Here is a 21200-nt window from a genome sequence, read left to right as displayed (position 1 = left end):
TGGGGAAAAGTTTTTAACTTTTACAACGTAAACGTATGAAAAAAATGTATAAGCATGCACTATAAGTCATTTTTTATTTAAAATTTTCTAGTGTCTATTTTTGTTCTTTTTACACTTATTCTTTATATAATTACAGTACATTACATACATTTACACTTTATACTAACTCAACATATTTATCTCCTTTTTATCTTTATAAACCTTAGATCTAAAATGCAGTCTTAATACAGTCTATGATACAAAGTTGCAAAAGCAGCTTCCAAACATAATTTATATTTTTTTTATTTGTAATGAGAAAATCAAAGTATCTTTATCATAGGCTCTGAGTCGTTAATTTAATAAAGAAAGCAAAATAGAAATCATTTAATAATAATATTAATAATAATGTTATTATTATGTGTTTAAAATTCATTCAGTCATAAATTAGGGTAATTTGTAAAGTGTGAACCTTCAATGAATAAATTAACAGTAGTCCATATTTATGTGGATTAAGTATCTACCTTTTCACCGCCCTCTTTTTAGATTTAAGAAATATATACAGTATAGACCATGCTCTTAGCAGACGCTCAGGCTGTCTGAGGAGCAGAGGTGAGAAATCTAAAGGTTTGTACATTCAGTAGTAAACAATAATAGAAATTCGAGTCTATGGAGATTACTAATGCAGCCCTACTAATATTCCCTTTTATGGAATGGACCTACTACTTTACGAATTGCATTAGGATCAATGTTAAAATTTGACCTGCACTGACCTGAAGACAATAGGACAATGTGTATGAATGTCAGTAGGTTAACATTAAAGACACGTTGATTTTTCCATTTGTTTTTTACTAGAAGCTAAACAGAACATGCAGCAAAGGATATTACAGTGGTGGCTCACATTTTCTAACCAAACCTCATGTTCAAACCATTTCACACATACAGGGTGCTATCACATTTTCTTTCTCTAAAAGGTCACCCATAGGTGCACTTTATTTCAGATTGCCACATTCTAGATTGTTTATTTAGAAGTTTCATACACTCATTAAGTTCATGAATTTCATGGCAATATTGGGTTTTCAGTTATTTCTCTGTCTGTGGTAGAATGGTCTATGATTATGTAAAACTCTTTGGTAAAGCTTGGTAAAGTGGTTACAGCTCCCAATAACTTGTACATTCCTGACTTGTGTAAATCTAACATCCTCTTTTTCAAATCTGCACTAAGCACCTTGGACTTTCCCATTGTAGCGTGTTGGTCAATCCAGGGACTGCTGTCAAACACATCCTTTTTTATGTTGGTACAGAAAAGCTATCAGTTGTCGTCAATCATGATCACTAACAGAAAGTTGAGAGGCCTTTGGCTTGTCAAATGAAGAGACATTTCAGCACCAGTTTAAGAGGGTGTGTGTATATTTTTTATCTTGTATACACAATTTTGACCCAGTGTTGATTTCAGAAAAACACTAAATGAATAAAACCATATGGTCCAAATTCTTGTTTCATTTAAAATATATATATAATAAAGCCCAATATCACCATGAAATTCATGTTTATGACCAATGATCAACTTCTGGCTGTTTTACTCTGCACCCTCACATACCTGTGTACGCTTCCTTTATTACACGTTACTAAGACGGGCATTAGTTTGATATCTTTTTCCATTGTTTAGACACTTTGAGGGCACCTAGGGGAGCAGGGTTTATGTTTGCTCCAACAAAGGAGGACCTTTGTGTTGTGTCATATTTGCTGCACTATAGGGGCCCCATAGATTGCACTTTATCACATTTACTCCACTATGGGAATACACATTTCAAAAATCACATTTCATCATATAACAAATGATTAAATTCACATAATACTGATAAGTACTTCTGTCTCAATATTGAATTACAAACAGTGCCCTCTAACATCTTTGAGAATTACTTTACTGAGGTCAGTGCTTAATCAACCTCCCCAAGCCTCCACTGACATTGTTTACAAACCTCATAAGCTCATCCCTTCTGAACTTTACATAGGGGTGAACAGAATAATTGAGAATGAGCTCCCTTTGGCTGGGTCTAGACAAAGGTTCTGGCCTTCATACTTAAAGGTAAATAAAAATCAGCAGAGTAGACTGCACTGGTCCAAGCCCAATATAAGGTTTTAGAGGAGAGCAATATTGCCAGCAAGAACTGTACAGTGCTATGATCATAGAGTTTGTGTAAAAAAAAAAAAAAAGCAAAAAGCAATCTATTAATAGTCAGTAAAGCTATACCCAGAAACATCTTCTAGTACACCATCCAAATGGTCAAATATATTCAAATATATTGAAAGTCCATACATTAAAACATTGCAAATGTGTTGCAATATGCAAATATACTCTCTAACATAGCAGCATTTTGTAGTTCTATTTTAATAAATTTCAAACCAAAAAAATCATCTGGCAAAATATTGAATTCAGATGAGTCTTTTAAACATTAAGCAGGTCCAGTGATTACATTTTAGTTTAATTGTATATTGAGTGGCGGTGTTGTAGTGATTAGCACTGGAGACTTGGAGATTTGCACCTCCAGAGTCCAGGTTTGATTCCTTCTGGTCTGTGGGCATGGAGTTTGCATGTTCTCCCCATGCTTGGTGGGTTTCCTCTAGGTACACTAGTTTATTCCCACAGTCCAAAGAGATGCAGATTAGGCAAACTGGCGTTTCTAAATTGCATGTAGTTTGTGAATGAGTGTGTGCACTGTATGTGTTTGTGCCCTTCGATAGTTTAGCAACCTTTCCAGTGTGTTCCCTGCCTCATTCCCTAAGTCTCCTGGGGTAGGCCCCAAGCTACCCGCTATCCTGTATACAAAATATATTGTGTTACAACATGATTAAAACATCTTATTTTCTATTAATATGATGCAGGAAGTCATATAGTAATTTTTCTTACATTTTATCCCTTACTTTGTTCAGGCCTTAATCTGTACGATGCTAAATGCATTTTCCATATAAATGCAGATTTTTTTTTTAAATCCAAAATTAGGAATTAGAATTTAATATTTGTAACCTGTATTTTCTTGCTATTCCTCTTTTGGTCGCACGATGGCGCAGGGAGTCCAACAGATAAGACGACGGACATTATAAATCACTTAACGGATTCGATTCTCGTTCACATTAATCGAGATTCTTCTGAGTGTTTGATTAAATTACACATTTAGTCATTCCGTAAATACGAGTCACTTTAAAGATTCAATTCTTGTTAAAAGTATTGTTTAAATGAGTCGACAAGCCGAATTTTGATTTGATTTAAAAGAAATCTTAAAACTTTACGGGCTAAAACGTGTGGGTCAAAAAGTAGGTAATGCTATATGGGAAATGACAATCACTGTAGTTTTGCATGTATATCTACCTAATGTTTATCCTGGTAAGAAGTATTTCAGTCTACGTAATAACAAATTGTCTGCAGTCAGATTTTACTGTCAACATAAAAAAAGAACCATGTAATCCTGCTATAGAATAAAAGTGTACGTCACGTCAAAAAAGCCAACGCGGAGAAAATACAGTATATCTAATCTATCTGGGATAACGTTTGAGCAGCTTAATTTTAAGAATCGATTCTCTTGAGTCGACACTTTGAGTCGTTCAAAAACAAAGAGCGATTCACTAGCGGACGCCCCTCACTGAACTCCTGCGACTTGCGTTTATTCTTCTCCGCCTCCTCAAGAGAGAACAGGAGTCCCGCTGTTTCTCCGACCCGCAACAATCCGTTCAATCATGCCGTCGAATGTACAAGGTAAGTCGTATAATTTTTATAATTATTATTATACATTTTATTTAAATCTCAAATTCTTTGTGTGTTTTACGCGCGCGCGCCTGCTTGGTCTGGAACGCTACATTGTTTCTTCGCTGCTCTTTATTACCGCAACAGCAAGTGCACCGACGTGAGGACGCGTTCAACGGAGCTGAGTGATTTATTTATGTTTTCCAGGTGGAAAGGCGTTTGGATTATTGAAGGAGCAGCAGAGGGAGAAGCTCGAGGAGGTGAACAAGGTAAAGGGATGAATGGTGTATAGCGGTTGTTTCTACATTGTTTGCGGTGGGAAACGTTAGCTAGCTCAGCTAACTGGACTTGGCTTTGACCTTCGGTTATCAATCTGAAGAGCTTACATTCTTACAATTCATGGAGCTAAAAAAAAAAGTGTAGTATAGTTTTTTTATTAAATACGTTTATTGTATCGGCTTGTTTTATCAGTTATGTATTTTTGTCTGAGCAGGCTTGTATTTATGGAGTTATATTATTATTATTATTATTATAGTAAAAAACACAAATCTTAAACCTTATAAAGCGATTAAAAGGCACAAATCGCAGACCCAAGTCGTTTTTTTTTGTTTTGTTTTTAATAAAGCCAGCCTATTTGAGGCGCATTTCCATGGCTGTCGCCGGCGTGTTTAGATCAGGTGTGTCTGGCAGAATGAATGAAACCGTTGTTTAAACTCTTCAGGTGGGCAGTAATGTAGCTGTTGCGCTAGGTGGCGCTGTACGGCGTTACGTGCTCATTTGCATATTCATGCTTTGTCGTCGTGTTCGTTTGCGTATAAAAAAACTTGTTACGTAAAGAGAAGTTTTTTTTCTGTTTTCGTAAAGACGCTGTGTATAAAAGCATTAATTATTCTGAAACTGGAGTACCTGGAGGAAACCCACCAAGCACATGCAAACTCCATGCACACGGGCCAAAAGGCGCACCAAAGAAAGTTACGAATTAATTAAGAGCACAATTAATTAATATCATTACGCTACGAACAAACTGTATGTAAGGTTGTTTCCAAAATAAATTTTTTTCTTTTTTTATTGTGAGAATTAGGAACCAGGTAAACTCCAAGCAAACAGATTTTTAAGGTATAAAATGTTTTTTTTTTTTTTTGCTCAAGTTTTTTTTTTTTTTCGGCCCAGGTATACTGATGGCCACCCAAGTATATTCAGTCAGCCTTTTTACTCATCTGTCTAGGAGAATGATGCCATCCACAATCTATTAACTAGTAGCAGTCAGTTCCCTCTCATTCTCCCACTCCTGTACCTGTTTATTTCGCTACAGTGAGAGCAGTGTCCTGAAAGGCGGTAAATGCAGTATATGCCAGCTACCATAATAAAAAGAATAAAGGGTCTGACACTTGCACATCCTCCGCAGAGAAACACCATTTTGCGTATTGAACAGGTTTTTTAAAAATTCCAGGAAGTGCCTCTTAAAAGGCAACACGGCATTGGTCAATGGCTGCTTATACAAAGGTTCTGCCAGTGTTTGTTGACTAAAGAGGCTTCAGACATTAACACTATGCATTTGGGTTTTCTGATACATCATTTAGAGCCAAAGTTATCATAACTTTTAAAACATGTAAATTTAAAGAGTATGGGTTCCTTGTATGTGGTCATTTGCCAGTAGTAGTGATGTAATTTCGCAATTTTGCACCATTGATGTGTAAAGGTGGGGGGGGGGGGGGTTTGGTTAGGTGGAAGGGAGGGGGATCGATGTCTCCATGACGCAGTGTCTTGTTTGCTAGAAAACTATTTAAAGCACATGGTTAGCATTGAAAACAAGACTGGCTATTGGTGCATTTTTTTATTTTTTTTTTTTTTTTTTTTCCCTTCAGTAAACTTCAAACGCTCATGCGTCATTTTAGACTAAACTTATTGTTGCATAGCAACAACAGCAGATAATAGCGTGCATATTAAGAATAAGCCGGCCAGTGGTAGCTATATATGCATAATAGCTCTCAAAATAATCTAATTTAATGATTACTTTCTCAAAACAGTAGTATAGCCAGACTTGCAGATTTAACAAACACTTTTAATTTCTAGTCTGTGGCATTTACTGGCTGGAGGCGAGTTGTAGCTTAACTCTAACTCTGTATAAAAAAAAAAAAAGCGTTGCATGGGTGGGACGAACAAAAGTAGTTAGTGTTTAGTCGTTGGAAACACTCATGCACTCTCAAATCAATCAAGCTTTACACATTGAGTGGTCATGAGTTCTTGACTATTATAGCCAGCAGAGGGATGTGAACTGGAGAGCTGTATCAAGTGCAGGACATGGCCAACATCTAAAAAGTCTCCAAATTCAATTGACCATATTGATTGAAGTTTGGCTTCAACAAGTTCCTCTTTAGTATTCATATTTCTGCACACTCTTTGTCGAAGTTGGTGCGATAAAGACAACTGGACATGTTTACACCCTGAAACATGCTTCTGGTTCTAATTTGGATTTTCACAGAGGTGTGTTACATTAGTGTTTAACAGAATTAGAAAAAAAATAAGAAGCTTAAGAAGATGGTCTGTTTGAGGAGTGATTGTTAAACAATATAGACCTGACCTGGAGATAGTAATAAAGCTGTATCTGTAACATCAATAACTGCTGCATCGGGGTTGTCTTTGAAGCTGCTACCTATAATTATCACTTGGACGTTTGTGTGTCAAATTCCAGAACATGTTTTGGTGGCCTTGATAACAGGGTGGCAGAAAGTAGCCCAGAGCTTTTTCTGGGTTAAAGAGACAAAATGCACTTCTTAGATCACTTCAGCACCTAAGATTCCTTTTAAATTAAAAGAAAAAAAAAAAGTTGTGATTGCATAAATAAGGACCTTCACCTGGCTGGTGCTGCGCAATGTGTTTGTCACCCCTTTGTAATAAGTATACCCTTTGACTGCTAAATGTTTAGCCTACATGATGCCATCAGATAAGTGAGCACTTTAGTAGTGCTTTGTGGTCAGGTCTAGTTTGGTCCAGTCCCACTTCCTCTGACCTTAATTTGAATTATTTTAAGTTTCTATTTCTTCAACTTTGTTTATTATCAGTCTTCCCCATCATGTTCTTTCTTTGTCTTGTACTTGTTTTCCCCCATACAGGATGGTGTGTGAGAGTGGGTGTGTGTGCATGATAACAAATGCACACAACTTTCCAAAAGTCTGAAATTGTGCCTGATTGTTCACTTCAGTTACCATGGAAACTCTTTTCATTTGGTTGCATAATTTGTACATTGTTATCACAGTGTATTGTGTATTAAGTGCACTGTATATTCTACATTTTGCTTTAGAATAAGAGTGCAAAATGTCTAGACATGCAAAACCGTGCTCTATATAGACATGTAGAGGTTTATTTTCTGCGCATAAGTCATGCTGCTGAGCTGCTTGCGATAAACAGACATTTATGAAAGACGTCAACCGTGACTAATCACCTGATAGGACTTCTAACGTACTTATAATATGTCAGTTGGGTTTATAATTGTGACTATTCCTATGTCATACCATCTGAAATGATATAATTTTTTGTTTGGTTCCTAGATGATGCACAACATTTATCCTCCTCAATCAAGCCAATGTAAAATCCTGTTAAAGCTGCAATAGCTCAGTGAAAGTGAAAACAGCTGATTAAACAAGAGGTTGTTAAATGCTAGCAAACAGTGAAACTGTCACTCACTCTATACTGTTAGCTAGATTTCTTTTTTCCCAGCTTGGATCTCACTGGCTAATACTGTTTATTCTAGTCAGCGATGTCCAAAGGTTAAAAATAGTTACAATTCTGAAAAACCTCCCTGTAGAGAAACATCCATTGTGTTTTGCTTGGACTCCTTTTAGTTTAATAACATGATTGTTTTAGAGCTAGTTTGCATTTGAAACCTTTCTTTTAAAAATCTTATCTTTTTGGGTGGGGTAATAATTTGCATTTTATTATTACATTATGTATAATAATAAAATGTAAAAGTAAATTTGTAACAAATTATTTCTTTATCAATTTCCATAATCGGTTTTAAGTGCTGTATAAATTAAAATTGAACTTTTGACTAACAGTCCACAGACTTAAATGTGTGTCGATGTTGAGAAACTAGTACTGTATAATGAAAAAAGATGTACCATGTACTGTTCTTTTCACACTCTGAGGCAGATCTTTCTTGACAGTGGCAATGTGTTATATAGTTTCTGGCCTTTCTTTCCGCATCTTACTGTGCACTGTTCTGTTTTGTAATCACTACTTGTAGAAAATGAAGTGCAGGTTATAATTGGAGAAGTGGTTAACAACTTGGGTTTCTTCAAAGCTAGAACACCAGACATAAATACTCTTCCAATTTCATACATTTTTTTTTTTGCCTTTAACATAATAAAAGGCTCCAATAAATGTTTTTTAGAGGTTCTCTAGTTTTAGCTATTATCTGAAATCTTTCAATTTGGCAATGTGGCTTATATCAAATGCTACTGTCTGTTGTCAGCCAAGTGCTTTAACACGATATCACTTCCACTTCCTGTTTTACAATGAAATTTATCAGTATTATGAATTGCAATTGGTTGTCTTCAGCAGGTTAGCCAAACAAGCTTAACTTACCAGAAGCAGCAAGGAACTTTGCATCATATTCCCAAGTTTTATTTTTCTTCCAAATGTCTCTTTTTGAAGTGGAGTAAAATGTAACCACAGTTATGGGGTTTTCTTGCATTTTTGGCCATCAGATAGTAGGATTTCAGGGATAAACTAATAAATCTGCAGTGGAGAACTAAAGGAACACTATAAACAACATAATTTAAGTATTTTGTCTTTTTATCATGTCATCCCCAAGTTGAATAAAGTTGGGAAACAATTGTGGCTTTTGTTTTTTTTTATCTTGCATAGTCACTGGGATTACATTTTATTTTACATGCAAATGTGAAAGACATGTTGGCAATCTGCGACAACAAACTCGCATATACAAACTGTTACCATCTGTGAACAGAGCTATGTGTTTGGACATAACCTTAGTCAATAATTGAAAATAGTTTAACTACATCACTTTTTTCCTCTGAAGGAGTTTATGGAAGATCAGAAGTACCGTGATGAGGAGGATTTGGCAGAGAAGCTGGATTCCTTCAAAAGTAAGAATCTAGAAGACTAAAAGCTTTTTATGAATGACTTTAACGTATAAACATTCTGTGAGGTTCCTACACACGTGTGTTGTATGCATGCATATGTGAAGTTGTTTATAGAAGCATAGCCGTGTGTGTGGAGATCACTGCAGTCTGGTTCTGCAGGAATGCTTGTATTTTAAATAAATACTGGTGGAAAGAAATAATGTAACTGAGCAGGTCTGTGGATGAGAGAGATTATACTGTATATAAAATGTGAACAAAATTTTCAGTCATGTCAAAGCCTCTCTCTTTCACTTTCGTTCTTTCTCACCCCCACTCTCTATTTCTGACACTGTGTGGCATGCGCATGTCTTTGTGTGATTATTTACAGATTTAGAAAAATAAAGCTTATGGATCATTACAGAACAAAACGGTGCAAAAGCCCAGTTCATATCAAACAGGAAAAGAAAAACCAAGTACAACATCCAGGCAGATTGAAATGAAGTCTTTGTTTAGTTTCAGTTATGGTTCGCAAAAGTATACACTCGCTTGGGACTCACTATGTCCTAAGCCGTTGTGCTGGCCACAGTGTTAGACCCACATGTACTTGTGGGTGGGTGTGTGTGTGGGAGGAGATATGTTTTTCAGCTCAGAGAGAAAATGAGGAAGCATGGCCATAGAGGGCCATTGATTTCCTGTTGTACAACAAAAAAAGACAATCAGCATGATAACAGCATGCTGTTAAAACCTCAGAATAAACTGTAATAAGTTAATAATCTAAACACAATATCCACTGGCTGATCAACCATACTACACTGTGTAGGAACTTAAAAATTGTTTAGTATTTACACACACACTAACTGCTTGGAAGCCTTCCCAGTCACTCATTTTCAGTTTGGGTTAAATGTAGAATAATTTGCCTTTATTAATATGAAGGAACCAAAGATAGCCTGCATGTTTGATTTAGCCAGTAATAAGCATGTGTAGGCTGTACTTTGCATGTTACATACCACTGCAAAATCCAAGTTCATTGAAAGAAAGTCAGCTTGTAGACCCCAAATGAAAACTCTCTTCCTTTTCCAATATAGCAAAATTGGCCATGCTATCTGGGGTGGGTGGGATGGCATGGCATGCTCCCTCCTTTTCTGCTGTCATTCACTATAGTTTTACTAAATCTCTGGTATGGGGGAGGTAGCTAGCAAGATAAAGTTATCCCTACATTTTTTTTTCTACAGGACTGCCTGCATGTGATGCCCTGATTTTGAATTATTTTTCAATCAAGAAGAAAAATTTAAGCAATATTGAAAAAAAACTTGGACTTCATTTTACAGTTGTATAAAGTAATCTTGTGCACTTAGTCGGTTGCTTATAAATCAATTGGACTAATGCAGGTTTTGGCATTCCTGCCCCAACCAATGTTTTTAAGGATTACTTACCAGTGTTGGGCTCTCTGTAGGGCCTCAAATCAACTTAGCATGTCTCTGTTCCTTTCTGTCTCAGTGTCTACCCCCCACTCCTGTTTCTCTTTCTCCCCACACAGTTTTGTTGTGAATAGTCCTGAGTTTCAGGGGAAGGAATTAACAAGGGGGGCCATTGTAACTGCATCTCCTCCTCTTCCAGAGACACCGTTACAATCCCCGCTCCAACAGCGCTGTCTTTGTGATGCAGGGGCAGACAGAGACTGAGACAGATGGAAAAACGGCGTGAGTGTAGAGATAGTAAAGAAGGCACAGAAACCAAATCCTAGAAAGATTTAAAAGTAAAAAAAAAAAAGTTTGACCATTTTGTTTTAGCCTCAGCACTGAGGTCCACCTGTTCCAATTCGTTTCTCTGTCCCAGCTCCAGCTGTCATAATGACCTGGGCTGTTGCACTCACCTGTTACTGGCAGCTGTGTGCATTTGTGTGAGCAAGAGAGTCAGTGATGGAGTATAGTTACAAAGAGAGTATATTGGACATTGTGCATTATTTAATTTGCTGTCTTTCCATTTATTTTGCAGACAAATATGCAGAATTTGACCTGAATGACCAGGGAGAGATTGGTAAGTGAGTGTGTGTGTGTGTGTGTGTGTATTTGTGTGTGATTAAGGCTGAATAACAGTCTAGATTTCATGTTCATTGTGAAAGTGACACAGTGAGACATGAGTATGTATTTATAGGGTATGAGCTGCTGTAGACGGGTATAGTCTCTGGGGTGAACAAATCAGTAGTAGCTCACTGGGACAAACAAATTTTGTATCCTGCTTACTACAAGCAGTCACATCATAGTTTAACAATAGCTTATTAGCGAAGGGCATGAACTTTTTTTTTTTGTCCAAGTTCCCAATGCGATGTGCTACAAAATAATCATAACCATAGCCATATAATCATTCATCTACCTTACCTTGTAAATACACTTCATTAAACTAGCTACCAACATGTAATTAACCAGGTCAACCAGGACTTTGGATTGCACAGAATAACGGAAATCTTTTATGAGCATGAAGACTCCCTTATTTCTCTTAATAATCCCCTTTACACTAATGCACTTATCCCACCATTTCATAAGTACTTGGATAAGAACAAGGTTAAAAGATTTCTCAGTAGGCAAGAGTAATGATTGGACTGCCTCCTTTGTATCTGAAACACTGGCCTCCCAGGAACTCCTTTAACGTCCCAAACATATCAGGAACAAGTGATGTGACTCTTACTGTAGTCGCAAAAGTCATTTGGTTTCATGACTTCCTTTATTAGGAAATTTTCTTCACCTTTACAATCTTGTACAACAAAATATATAGCATAAGTGTTTGTTTTATACATGACATTACTTGTTTAGAAAAAGAAGTAGTACCTTAAAAGTGAAGTTTTACCTTGTTTATATTCTAATGTTGTACGAATTAGTTTCTGTAAAATGGGGAAGATGGGTTGCAGTTGCATTTTAGGTTAGGAACGACACGATCCTCTTTTACATTGTCAACAATGAGGGAGTTGTGCTAAAATTGTAACAGCACCGTTTATAGCCATTTAAGAATTAAAGGATGTGTAAGGGCTGTTTTTGAAAAAAAAAATTGCCATGGCTGTGACACTGTACATTTTTTTTGTTTAGTTATATTTTTGTTGTTTTTCTTTATATAAAAAAATACTTTAATTGAAACCGACATTGTTTGCTCTGCTTATTATAAAGTGTTTATATTTTAGCACAATCCAGTAAATCATACTATTGTCATATATTGTCCACAGTTAAGTTTATATATTATGAGACATGGAGCTGTAATTTGTAATCATAATTTGAATGATAACCTTACTATTTATCAGTTTTATCACGGCATAAAAAAAAAACAATTGCCACGGCAAAACGGGAGTTATCTAGCAGATGTCAGCCATGTTGCATGTCAACATGTACAATCCACCTGTCCCAAAGAAAACAGCTGCAAATGGCAACTGTTTAAACACACATGTGAAATCTGCATTGTCATCATGTCCTTCAACTGTAACCTTTTAACATGAATCTTGACAGCAAGGTTTAGAAAGCACTTTAGGGAACACTGCTATTTTCATGATTGTGAAGCGACTGTCAGCGCTTGAGCAGTCAAATTCCCCGAAATCGACATTAAATTTTAATGGCTAAACCACACATTTATTGTTTTATCTCTGAAAAAGCACAAATGGCCTAGTCAGGTGACCACATGCTTTTGTCTTTACAGTACTGTATATGCATTTATTCATTTTTAATCTCTGCAACTAAATATGTACAAATTACTTGCAAGTACTAGCTAGTTTCAGGATGCAAATGGCTTGGATATTTAATTGAAAGACAGTTAACATCTTGTGGTACATAAAAACAAATGAACTGCTTTTTTTCAGAGATGTTTCCTTACGTTAACAATCTTTTAGGTAAATTTTCACCTTTGATGGTAAAAAAATATTATACATACACTGTCTAGCCAAAAACCCTCACAATCTTAATTTAACTAAGCAAATAGTTAAGCGCCTTCCACTGGATAATTACTGAAATTATTAATATTTTTCAACTGGGAAGCTATTTAACCGTAACTGATGCAGTACGCCAATGTGTCTCATTTTTACACAACCATGTCAGAAGATACATCCTATGGTCCTGACAAAGATGTTACTCAGAATGGTTAAATTATTGTCCTGCATCAAGCAAAGAAAAGAGCTAAGGACTAAAACTAATAAATGTGATCAGAAAAGCATCCTGTATGAGCATGATAAAAGTTCAAATCATTAAAAAAAAACAGAATTCAGTTATGTTAAATAGTGTATGTAAGAGCATTTCCACACTCACATGAAGAGAATTGTGGCTAAACAGCTGTGTAGCCTTTAGAAAACCACTCATCAGTGAGGCCCCGAAGAAAAGATTGCTTCAAATAGGGTATGGACTGGTGAAGCACTGGAAAAAAAAATCATGTGGTCTGATGAGTCCAGATTTACCAGATCTTAGATGAAGTGTGGACTTTTTTCTTACTGATCTTTCCACTGTGCTTTCAGGTGAACTGCAGTGGTGTACTTTTACAACACTTCTCTTGACGTGTATATGCACAGACAATGAGTTTGAGAGAAAGTATACATTAGTTTAATCTGGTTGTTCTGTATTTGGACTTATTTGCATATGTTTTTGAAGTACTTTTACCAAGGGCTGTGCCAAAATCTAATTAAAAGCAACCTTGATTTGTTTCTCAGTGCAGTTAAATCATGCAACCTTCGCTCTCAGGCATCATTAGGTGAAATAGCTTTTACATCTTTTTTGCTGTAAACATAAAAGTTGTAAAGCAAAGCATAAAGAGAGAAGCAATGTTTGTTTCTTTAATAATCAGGAATGTAATATTTAACAATTATGAAACTTTTGTTCACGACAACCATTTTAAAGTTAATAACACAATGGCTTGATCTATAAAACAAACAAATGGGTTGTGTGTCCTGTCTGTGTGTGCTGTCCTGCTCAAAATCCGCCAAGGACTCATTACATGTAGAGCATGTTTATCAAGTTCTTGCTTTCTGGACAATGGAACATTGCCATGGCTAATTAATTAAGGCAGGCATTTATATTGTATTTCTATAACTTCATAAAGACACAGTGCAGTAATGGCACCTTCTGTAGAGTTGCAGAAAAATGCTATTAAAACAATTTAAATTATTGCAATAGAAATAAGAGCCATAAATCATAGACTGTCCATTCTATTTTAGGGCATTTAATTTATTTATTTTCTTTTCAAAAAAGTTTTTTATAGATAGATAGACAGAGATATAGAGGTGTGTGTGTGTGTGTGTGTGTATTTTTATTTATATATATATATATATATATATATAAAGTTATAATTATGGTTAAATTATTTCCTCCAAAAACATTTGTGCTTACAGTAGTTCCAGCTGCAAGAAAGATGTTTATTTTTTTATTTTTTTATAAGGAGTCTGCAGACCCTACACTTTGTAAAGCTGTACTGCATGTTTCATTGAGAAGCAATTGTGTATCTGTCTCCTTCACCTTCGTCAAAGTACTCTTGGATGGTTTGTGTAAAAACCTGCCTTGTTTTTGTCATGCAGATATGATGGGTCTGAAAAGGATGATGGAGAAGCTTGGTGTGCCTAAGACTCACTTGGAGATGAAGAAAATGATCTCGGAGGTGACTGGCGGCAGCAGCGACACCATCAACTACAGAGATTTTGTCAAGATGATGCTGGGGAAGCGCTCAGCTGTGCTGAAACTGTAAGTTTATCTGCTGCATGGGCACTTTTTTTTTGTGCTGAGTGTTTTTGCTTGGCAGGGCTCTCTGTAGGAAATGCGCATGTTTAGTCAGGTCAGCAAATCTGCTGCTGATTCACGCGATCACAGCTCCTTTATCACAACCGTTATCTCTGGGATGTCATGACATGCATCATCGTTTTTCCACATACCACATATGTGAATCTTTCATTACATAACTTTTTTATAAGCAAACAGGGGTGTGGGCCTAGTCCAGTTTTTGAAAGAAATATCGCATTGCAACATTTATCAAGACTTTTACACGTTTTGCTCTTATGCACACAGTTTTACATGGCATACATGTAAGTATAAGTATATTAGTTTGTTGATGCGTAGAAGTAGACTCAGATGTAGTGTCTAATCACACTTTTTTGCGGCACATTAGGATGCCTTTTTTTAAAATCTTCTTTGTTTACATAAATAAACAAGACATGGTGTTAAAGTATAGTTTACAGTAGGTTGCCGTCCATCCTCTTAATAACTATGTGCAAGACGGATATCTCTCCAATTCTCTAACTTGTTTATGCTGTTATAGACACTCCATTTTGGCCAAAGTTGTTTCACCCTCTCCCTATTCCTTTTTTTTTATTTTCTGCAACAGTAACAGAAGATTTTGGCTTTGGCTACTCTGTTTTCTTTGGAAGAGATAAAGTCTTGGCGATGATTGGGCTTGCAAAAAAGATCTTGTTGATACAAGAAAAACTGTGAACTTATGCCAAGTTCTTCAGCTGTTGTAGCAGTGTAGGGTGTATCTAATAAGAGCGTTTGCCAGTCTTGCTATATTCTTTAGACATTCTCTAACTTTAGATATACAAAGCATACAATGTTTATCACATTATTTTGCCAAGTGAGTCTAAGAAGCCGGGAGAGCTACAGTCATACAGATGAACCATGAAAAAAAGTCATGGTTTGTGCCAGGCTTAGGGGCAATTATGAATCACACTCAGGTGCTGTCCAAGTAAACTCTCCTGTGGATTGAGTTGAGTTGCTTGTGAAAAACCAATTTGACCCTAAATAAACCCAGAAAGTGAACCAAACATATTTTGTGTTTGCGGTAGCAAACAGAGCCAAAGGACACAGCTGTAGTAATGTTGAAATACTGAAATTGCATCTGCAGAGCTAGGTTTGAAATATAAAGCAGGAAAAAGAAAAAAATACAAGATATGATGTGCAAAAAATTTTTAAGTAGTTTGATTATATATAAATACGTGCATATATTTGAGTGTATGTATGTAGTACAGTATGTCATGCGCATTTGTTTGTTTTTTCTTTAGTATTATGTGCAGTAAAAGTTACATCTCTTTAAACATGCAGCTTCTCGTTATACTGATTTATGAATATCTGAAGGGGAATTGGGGGGGTGTGTCTATAAAATAACTAATCCGAATACAGCAAAACACTCTTGACAGGAGAAGGGGTTTTCCAGCTGTGTTCTGAGACATGGCTTAAACTTTAAAAAACATTTTTAACTTTTTTTTTTTTTTTTTTACATTATTTGTACTAGTAAGAACCAGTGTGTTTGTGTGCAGAGGAAGACTCTGGGGGCAGGCAGAATTTCAGTGGAGCTTCAGTTTGACATTTATTTCTCCATGCATTTCAAAAGCTCTCAAACAATCCTGACTGACAAAAAAGTAATGTAAAAGGGCTGTCAGAGTTTCTCACCATAGTTTTTACTCTGACTGCATCGTGTCTGACTCATGCAGACCCCTTGAGATTAGGTTGATGTGAAAGGTAAAATGCTGTTATAATGTTTACAGTGTTTAACCTTTGCATTGTGCAGTCAGATTTTAAGTGCTGTAATCAGTCAGCTTCACTCATTCTCATCCCTCATGTTATTATGTAGTGCAACAAACCTAAGTTTTGGGTTTCAAAAATTATTTAAGATATTATTATTCTTATTCTGGGTGTTGGCATTCAGTTCTGTTAATAACATTCTGAGCAGTCTATTTCTAAAAATATTTCCTTATAAGTCAGCAAAAGTCAAATGAAATAACAGTGCTGCCCTTGTGACTCCCTCAACATTTACTGAGGCAGCAGTGAAGTTGTTCAGTAAGCACAAGAAAGCACCCCAAAGGACATCATTTCCACCTGAGCAGTTTGGTAAGAGTAAATCCATTCCCTTGACCCACATGAAGGTATCATGTCAGGTCCCATGGAGTCAGTCCTTTTAAGAAGAGTGAACTGGGACAGAAAAGAAATGTAGGACGGCTTTAAGTAGGCCTGCGGTGCTCGATGGGAAAGTATTTTAGATTTAAAGGAACACTGACACAAAAGCTATAATTAGGAGAAAATAAGGAGTCTGGTATTATACAAGATGCAAGAAAAGAATCCTGATTTTAACTGAAGAACACATTTTTAAGCTGTTTAGTTACATTTAATGTCGTGCAGCAATCTCGAAGCATGTCAGTTCCTGTTATCACTTGCATTGTAAGAGATATAAATAGTAGTTCCCTCTCTCTCTCTTTCTCTCTCTCTCTCTCTCTCTCTCTCTGTGTTTATATGAAAGACAAAAATATCCAATAAGAAATGACAAAATCGCACAAATTTTCCACATCAGGAAATGCACTGACTGTAACAAAGCGCTGATACTGGGGACTCCTTCTATGAACGTTGATATCAGTTTTAAGTATTCAACTGCTCTGTGATACAGGACATATGGCTCTTTTCTCATGGTTACTATTTACTCTTGAATAAATTCTGATTACAGCCCTTATTTTTAGTCCAAGTTGTCTAGTACTCTAGGTGTATATACGAAATAAGAATACTTCACTAAGGGGTTTGTTTGATTAAAGGACTTCTACCTTTAATCTTAACACAGCCTTTATTGATGTTAGTTGGGAGAGGGATAAATGCTGCTGGCTGTCGGTTGGATACAGGGCTTGTTAAGCGCTTAGAGGAGATTATCATTGATTAACCAGAAAGGGAAAGTAAAGACACCTCTGAATAGATCCGTCAAGAAAGCTTCACATCATCAGTTACATTGCTCTCTTAGTCCATGCGAGAGCAATTGCAGACATTCAGATCATTACTCAAGGTGTGTGAGCAATACTTACTGTGAAGGCACCTGGACTTTCACATGGTAAGCAATACTTACTGTGAAGGCACCTGGACTTTCACATGGTATTTTATTGGAGTGAATTTCACAAACAGCTACACTACATGATGGCCATATGCGTCTTCAATCTTTCGACCATACCATGCATCATGTACATCACATCCATACATTGCACTTCTCCAAACTGTTGCCACAAATCTTGCTGTTATCTGTTTAACATAGTTATCTACAGTAAAATGGTCCAAACTGTGTGGATGCCTGCCAACCCCTTGTCTCAGCTTTTTTTTCCTTTTTTTTTTGTTTGCACTAGACAGTCAGTGTCTCTCTCACTCATTCCCTCTCACATATCCTGTTCTGTCACTCAGTAGGGTGCTACTTTGTTTCAGGGTCATTGCTGTACAATAAGAGACGCATGTAGTCAGTGACAGTCCTTCTTTTTCCTGGATGGATAGGAAAGAATTACCAAGTTGCTGTTTCTACAATAAGTTAACTATACAGTATTTTTGGTGTAACATTGAGTAGATTAGTTACCGTTATTGCACAGAATGATTTAAAGTCATTGCAGTGAAGAGAAATTAAGTATATAGAACTTTTTTTGCTTTTCTTCCATTGCATATGGAGTAGATGCTCCAAATTTACAAACAGACAATGTGTTTTACCTTATTAAATCTAAATAGGTTTAAAAATAAGTTTAAAATTCAAAATTTTAGACACCACAGATTAGCAAAATTTAAACTTTTTTCAAAGCTGTTGTAGCAATCATAACATTGAGCCATGTACAGTAAGATGCTACTAGCTATAAACAAGAAACTAGCGTGCTATATTTTGGTTCAGTTATGACCTGTTCCTTTTAGCACATAATTTTTAGTTCCCCAAGGTCTTTGTGGTTTTGACGGACTTGCATTAGAGAGACGTAAGACAGGAGCTTCGCTAGGTCATGCAAGACCTTCCTTATTTATTTTGATTGTACGTTTGGGGCCAGTGTCTAGTTAAAATTTCCATCTTCTCTACTAAAACACCTTCTCAGCCAGTGGTATTAAATTCTCCAATTTTCCCAGCTCACCAAGCTATTCAGGTTTCCTTCAATATGTGTAATGTCCCATTACTGTGTGATGAGAAGTAGACTTGTATCATCATGCTCTCACCTCTATGCTTTACTGTGAGGCTGGTGTTCAACTTTTCTTTCTCCAAGCGTCATGAGCCTTAGTGTTCTGCATCTCAAGTGACTGCTGGACTCCTTCTTATCCTCCTTATCATTAGTCAGACAGCACGTTCTTTTGTGGCACACCTGTCTGCAGATGATTCTTTATGGTTCATTCCACCTCCATATTATCACACCACTTGTCTTGGCGGGGATGTTAAAGGTATTTGCTTTAACTCTGTAGCTTTTGCCATTCAAGTGTTATTTAATGTTGTCCCTGAGAACTTGAGGCCACTTCTTCCATGATTGCTATTTGTTGCTCTGTCACCAGTTAAATACTGTAAATAGTATTTTCACTCTGTTATTATACAGCTTCTAAACTGCCACATGGTTTTGAATCAGCAACACACCTTGTGTGATTTCATTTCAGTGTCCTGTTTTACACACTTTGCTTAACAACCGTTCTCGTTTCAGGGTGATGATGTTCGAAGACAAGGCTAACAGCCCGGCCTGCAAACCAGATGGTCCTCCACCAAAACGTGACATCACCAGCCTACCCTAGAGCATTATGGGAGTATAGATCACCAGTCCCCACCTATTTTAAATCTAGCGGGCTAAGTGTACATAGCCTTAACCAACATCATTTCTAAGAACCTAAGGGAAAATCTGAGGTTAAGAGAAAGTTGGAAAAAGACAGAGATATCTATATAAATTTGCTGTGAAGAGTTCAAACTGCTAATTAGCTTTTTTATAAGTCAAGAAATGTATATATTTATATTGAAGTAGGTCTTTTTGAAGTGTACTTATTCCTTGTAATGGGGTCGTTTCATGAAAATGAACAAAGCGTGTTTGTTAACAGTGCAGTGTGTAACATTTGATCATGTATTTACTGTAGTGTGTGAGATAAGACCATTTTATTCCCGAAAATGTTACAAGATTTTAATTTCAAATTAAGATTAAGGTCTCTATTTCCACAAGTTTATTTTTAAGTTAGCTAGATAAGTCTAATTAAAATTAAACATTTAGTTTTATTAACTTTTTAAATGCATCACTAACCTTTAGCTGCAATATCCAGCCATGTAAGTTGTAAGGCAATGCCAATAATACTTTTAGACCATTTTATAGTGGGACAGAATATTTACACTCACTGGCCATCTGATTTCTTCTGACAAAAAGGTTATACAATTTCAGTAACCACATTTTATAACCGTTCTGAGCAGGAAAAAACAGGAATCTGAGGGTAACCCGAAAACTGTCAGTTGTGGCAATTTCTCTAATTCTAAAGTATTCAATTTCTGGGTTTGTGTCAATTATGGCCTCAGATTTTGTTGAAATTCCCAGAATATTTCAGTAACAGATTCTGCAATAATAAAACTCCAAAACCATGGCATGGGTAGTCACTAAGCTTGCAAGTTTTACTTATTCCTAAGCTTAAGCAAACTTGAGCTTGTTACCTGTATGTGCATGATTTTATGCATTAACGAGTGTTCACTATTTAAGTGGACAGCAGTGAGTGTATGTATCTATTCATGCTCTTTTAATATGAGGATTTCCTTTCTTATTATTTTGTGTTCTGAATTTCCATTGGAGAAAGGGTCCAAAAAAAACAAAGGAATGGGATTCACAGGCTTTTACTAACTGCATCAGTAGCAGGTTTTAACTTTCTAGTCTAAATACCTCATAGCCGTCCATTTGTTGTTCATTTCACCCCACCCAGCCCCCCATCTAGGTGTTTTGTCTTAGTTAAAATGTGATTGTTATTTTAATACAACATCACTAAATCACAGGACAATGTATAGTTTGTTTCACACATCAAGGGATTAAGAGGTCTCTTTTATATTCGAGACTGATGCATCACACTTGGAAAAATGCCATATTTCTACATGCGTTTAAACAGGGTCACCTTCAGCTTACTGTAACTTGAGTTAAAATCAGGCTTTCCAAGTGCCTCTCACAGTTCTGATGTAGCTAATTCATACTCATTGTGTTCAAACTGGTTTTGTGTGCAAATCTTTAAATTTGTTGCTCACATCCACATCTTCCGTCTAACTCGCTGATTATGTTCTAAATGCTTCAATTTGTAATATTTATTTCATAATTCTTTACATATCAGTAGTTCCTAACTAATTGTAACAAGAGAAGCTGAATTTTTGAGTGAACTTCTATCTTTCCACATTTCTCATGTGTCTTGATTCTTGGCCTATAGGCTTACAGTATGTATTTCAAATCATTGTGTTTTTGTTTTTTTGTTTTTTTTATTGTTTTGTTTTTTTAGTTTATGTAGAATTTTTTTTTCATTCCAGTTAAAGCACAAAATTTGGAAATTAGCAGTTGCACTCTTAATTTAGAATTTTTACATTCCTCTTATTAGTTCTTTCAGCATAAAGAATGCAGGCTTTTTATTCTGTATTTCACACTTGTTTTTCGTGCAAACACCAAAGGAAATAAAGATCTTATGGTGACACCGGAA

General features: G+C 36.1%; 1 protein-coding gene across 1 annotated transcript; it reads left to right on the top strand.

The window, feature by feature from the left end:
• Positions 1-3577: 3577 nt before the first annotated feature.
• Positions 3578-21200, top strand: aif1l (allograft inflammatory factor 1-like). The gene is made up of 6 exons (XM_053485351.1): positions 3578-3730; positions 3926-3987; positions 8757-8823; positions 10795-10836; positions 14336-14498; positions 19205-21200. Exons 1-6 carry the CDS (start codon positions 3712-3714, stop codon positions 19290-19292), a joined length of 441 nt encoding a protein of 146 aa, XP_053341326.1. The 5' UTR covers positions 3578-3711; the 3' UTR covers positions 19293-21200.

This window comes from Clarias gariepinus, chromosome 24, assembly GCF_024256425.1.
Source record: "Clarias gariepinus isolate MV-2021 ecotype Netherlands chromosome 24, CGAR_prim_01v2, whole genome shotgun sequence".
Lineage (NCBI taxonomy): Eukaryota > Metazoa > Chordata > Actinopteri > Siluriformes > Clariidae > Clarias > Clarias gariepinus.
The sequence above is the reverse complement of the archived record's forward strand: the minus strand, read 5'-3'. Positions and strand labels throughout refer to the sequence as shown.

Excerpts from the sequence above, each read along its gene's own strand:
- aif1l (XM_053485351.1), top strand. Across the intron at positions 3,988-8,756 it reads AGCTCGAGGAGGTGAACAAG|GAGTTTATGGAAGATCAGAA; the intron begins GTAAAGGGATGA and ends TTTCCTCTGAAG. Across the intron at positions 8,824-10,794 it reads GAAGCTGGATTCCTTCAAAA|ACAAATATGCAGAATTTGAC; the intron begins GTAAGAATCTAG and ends TTTATTTTGCAG.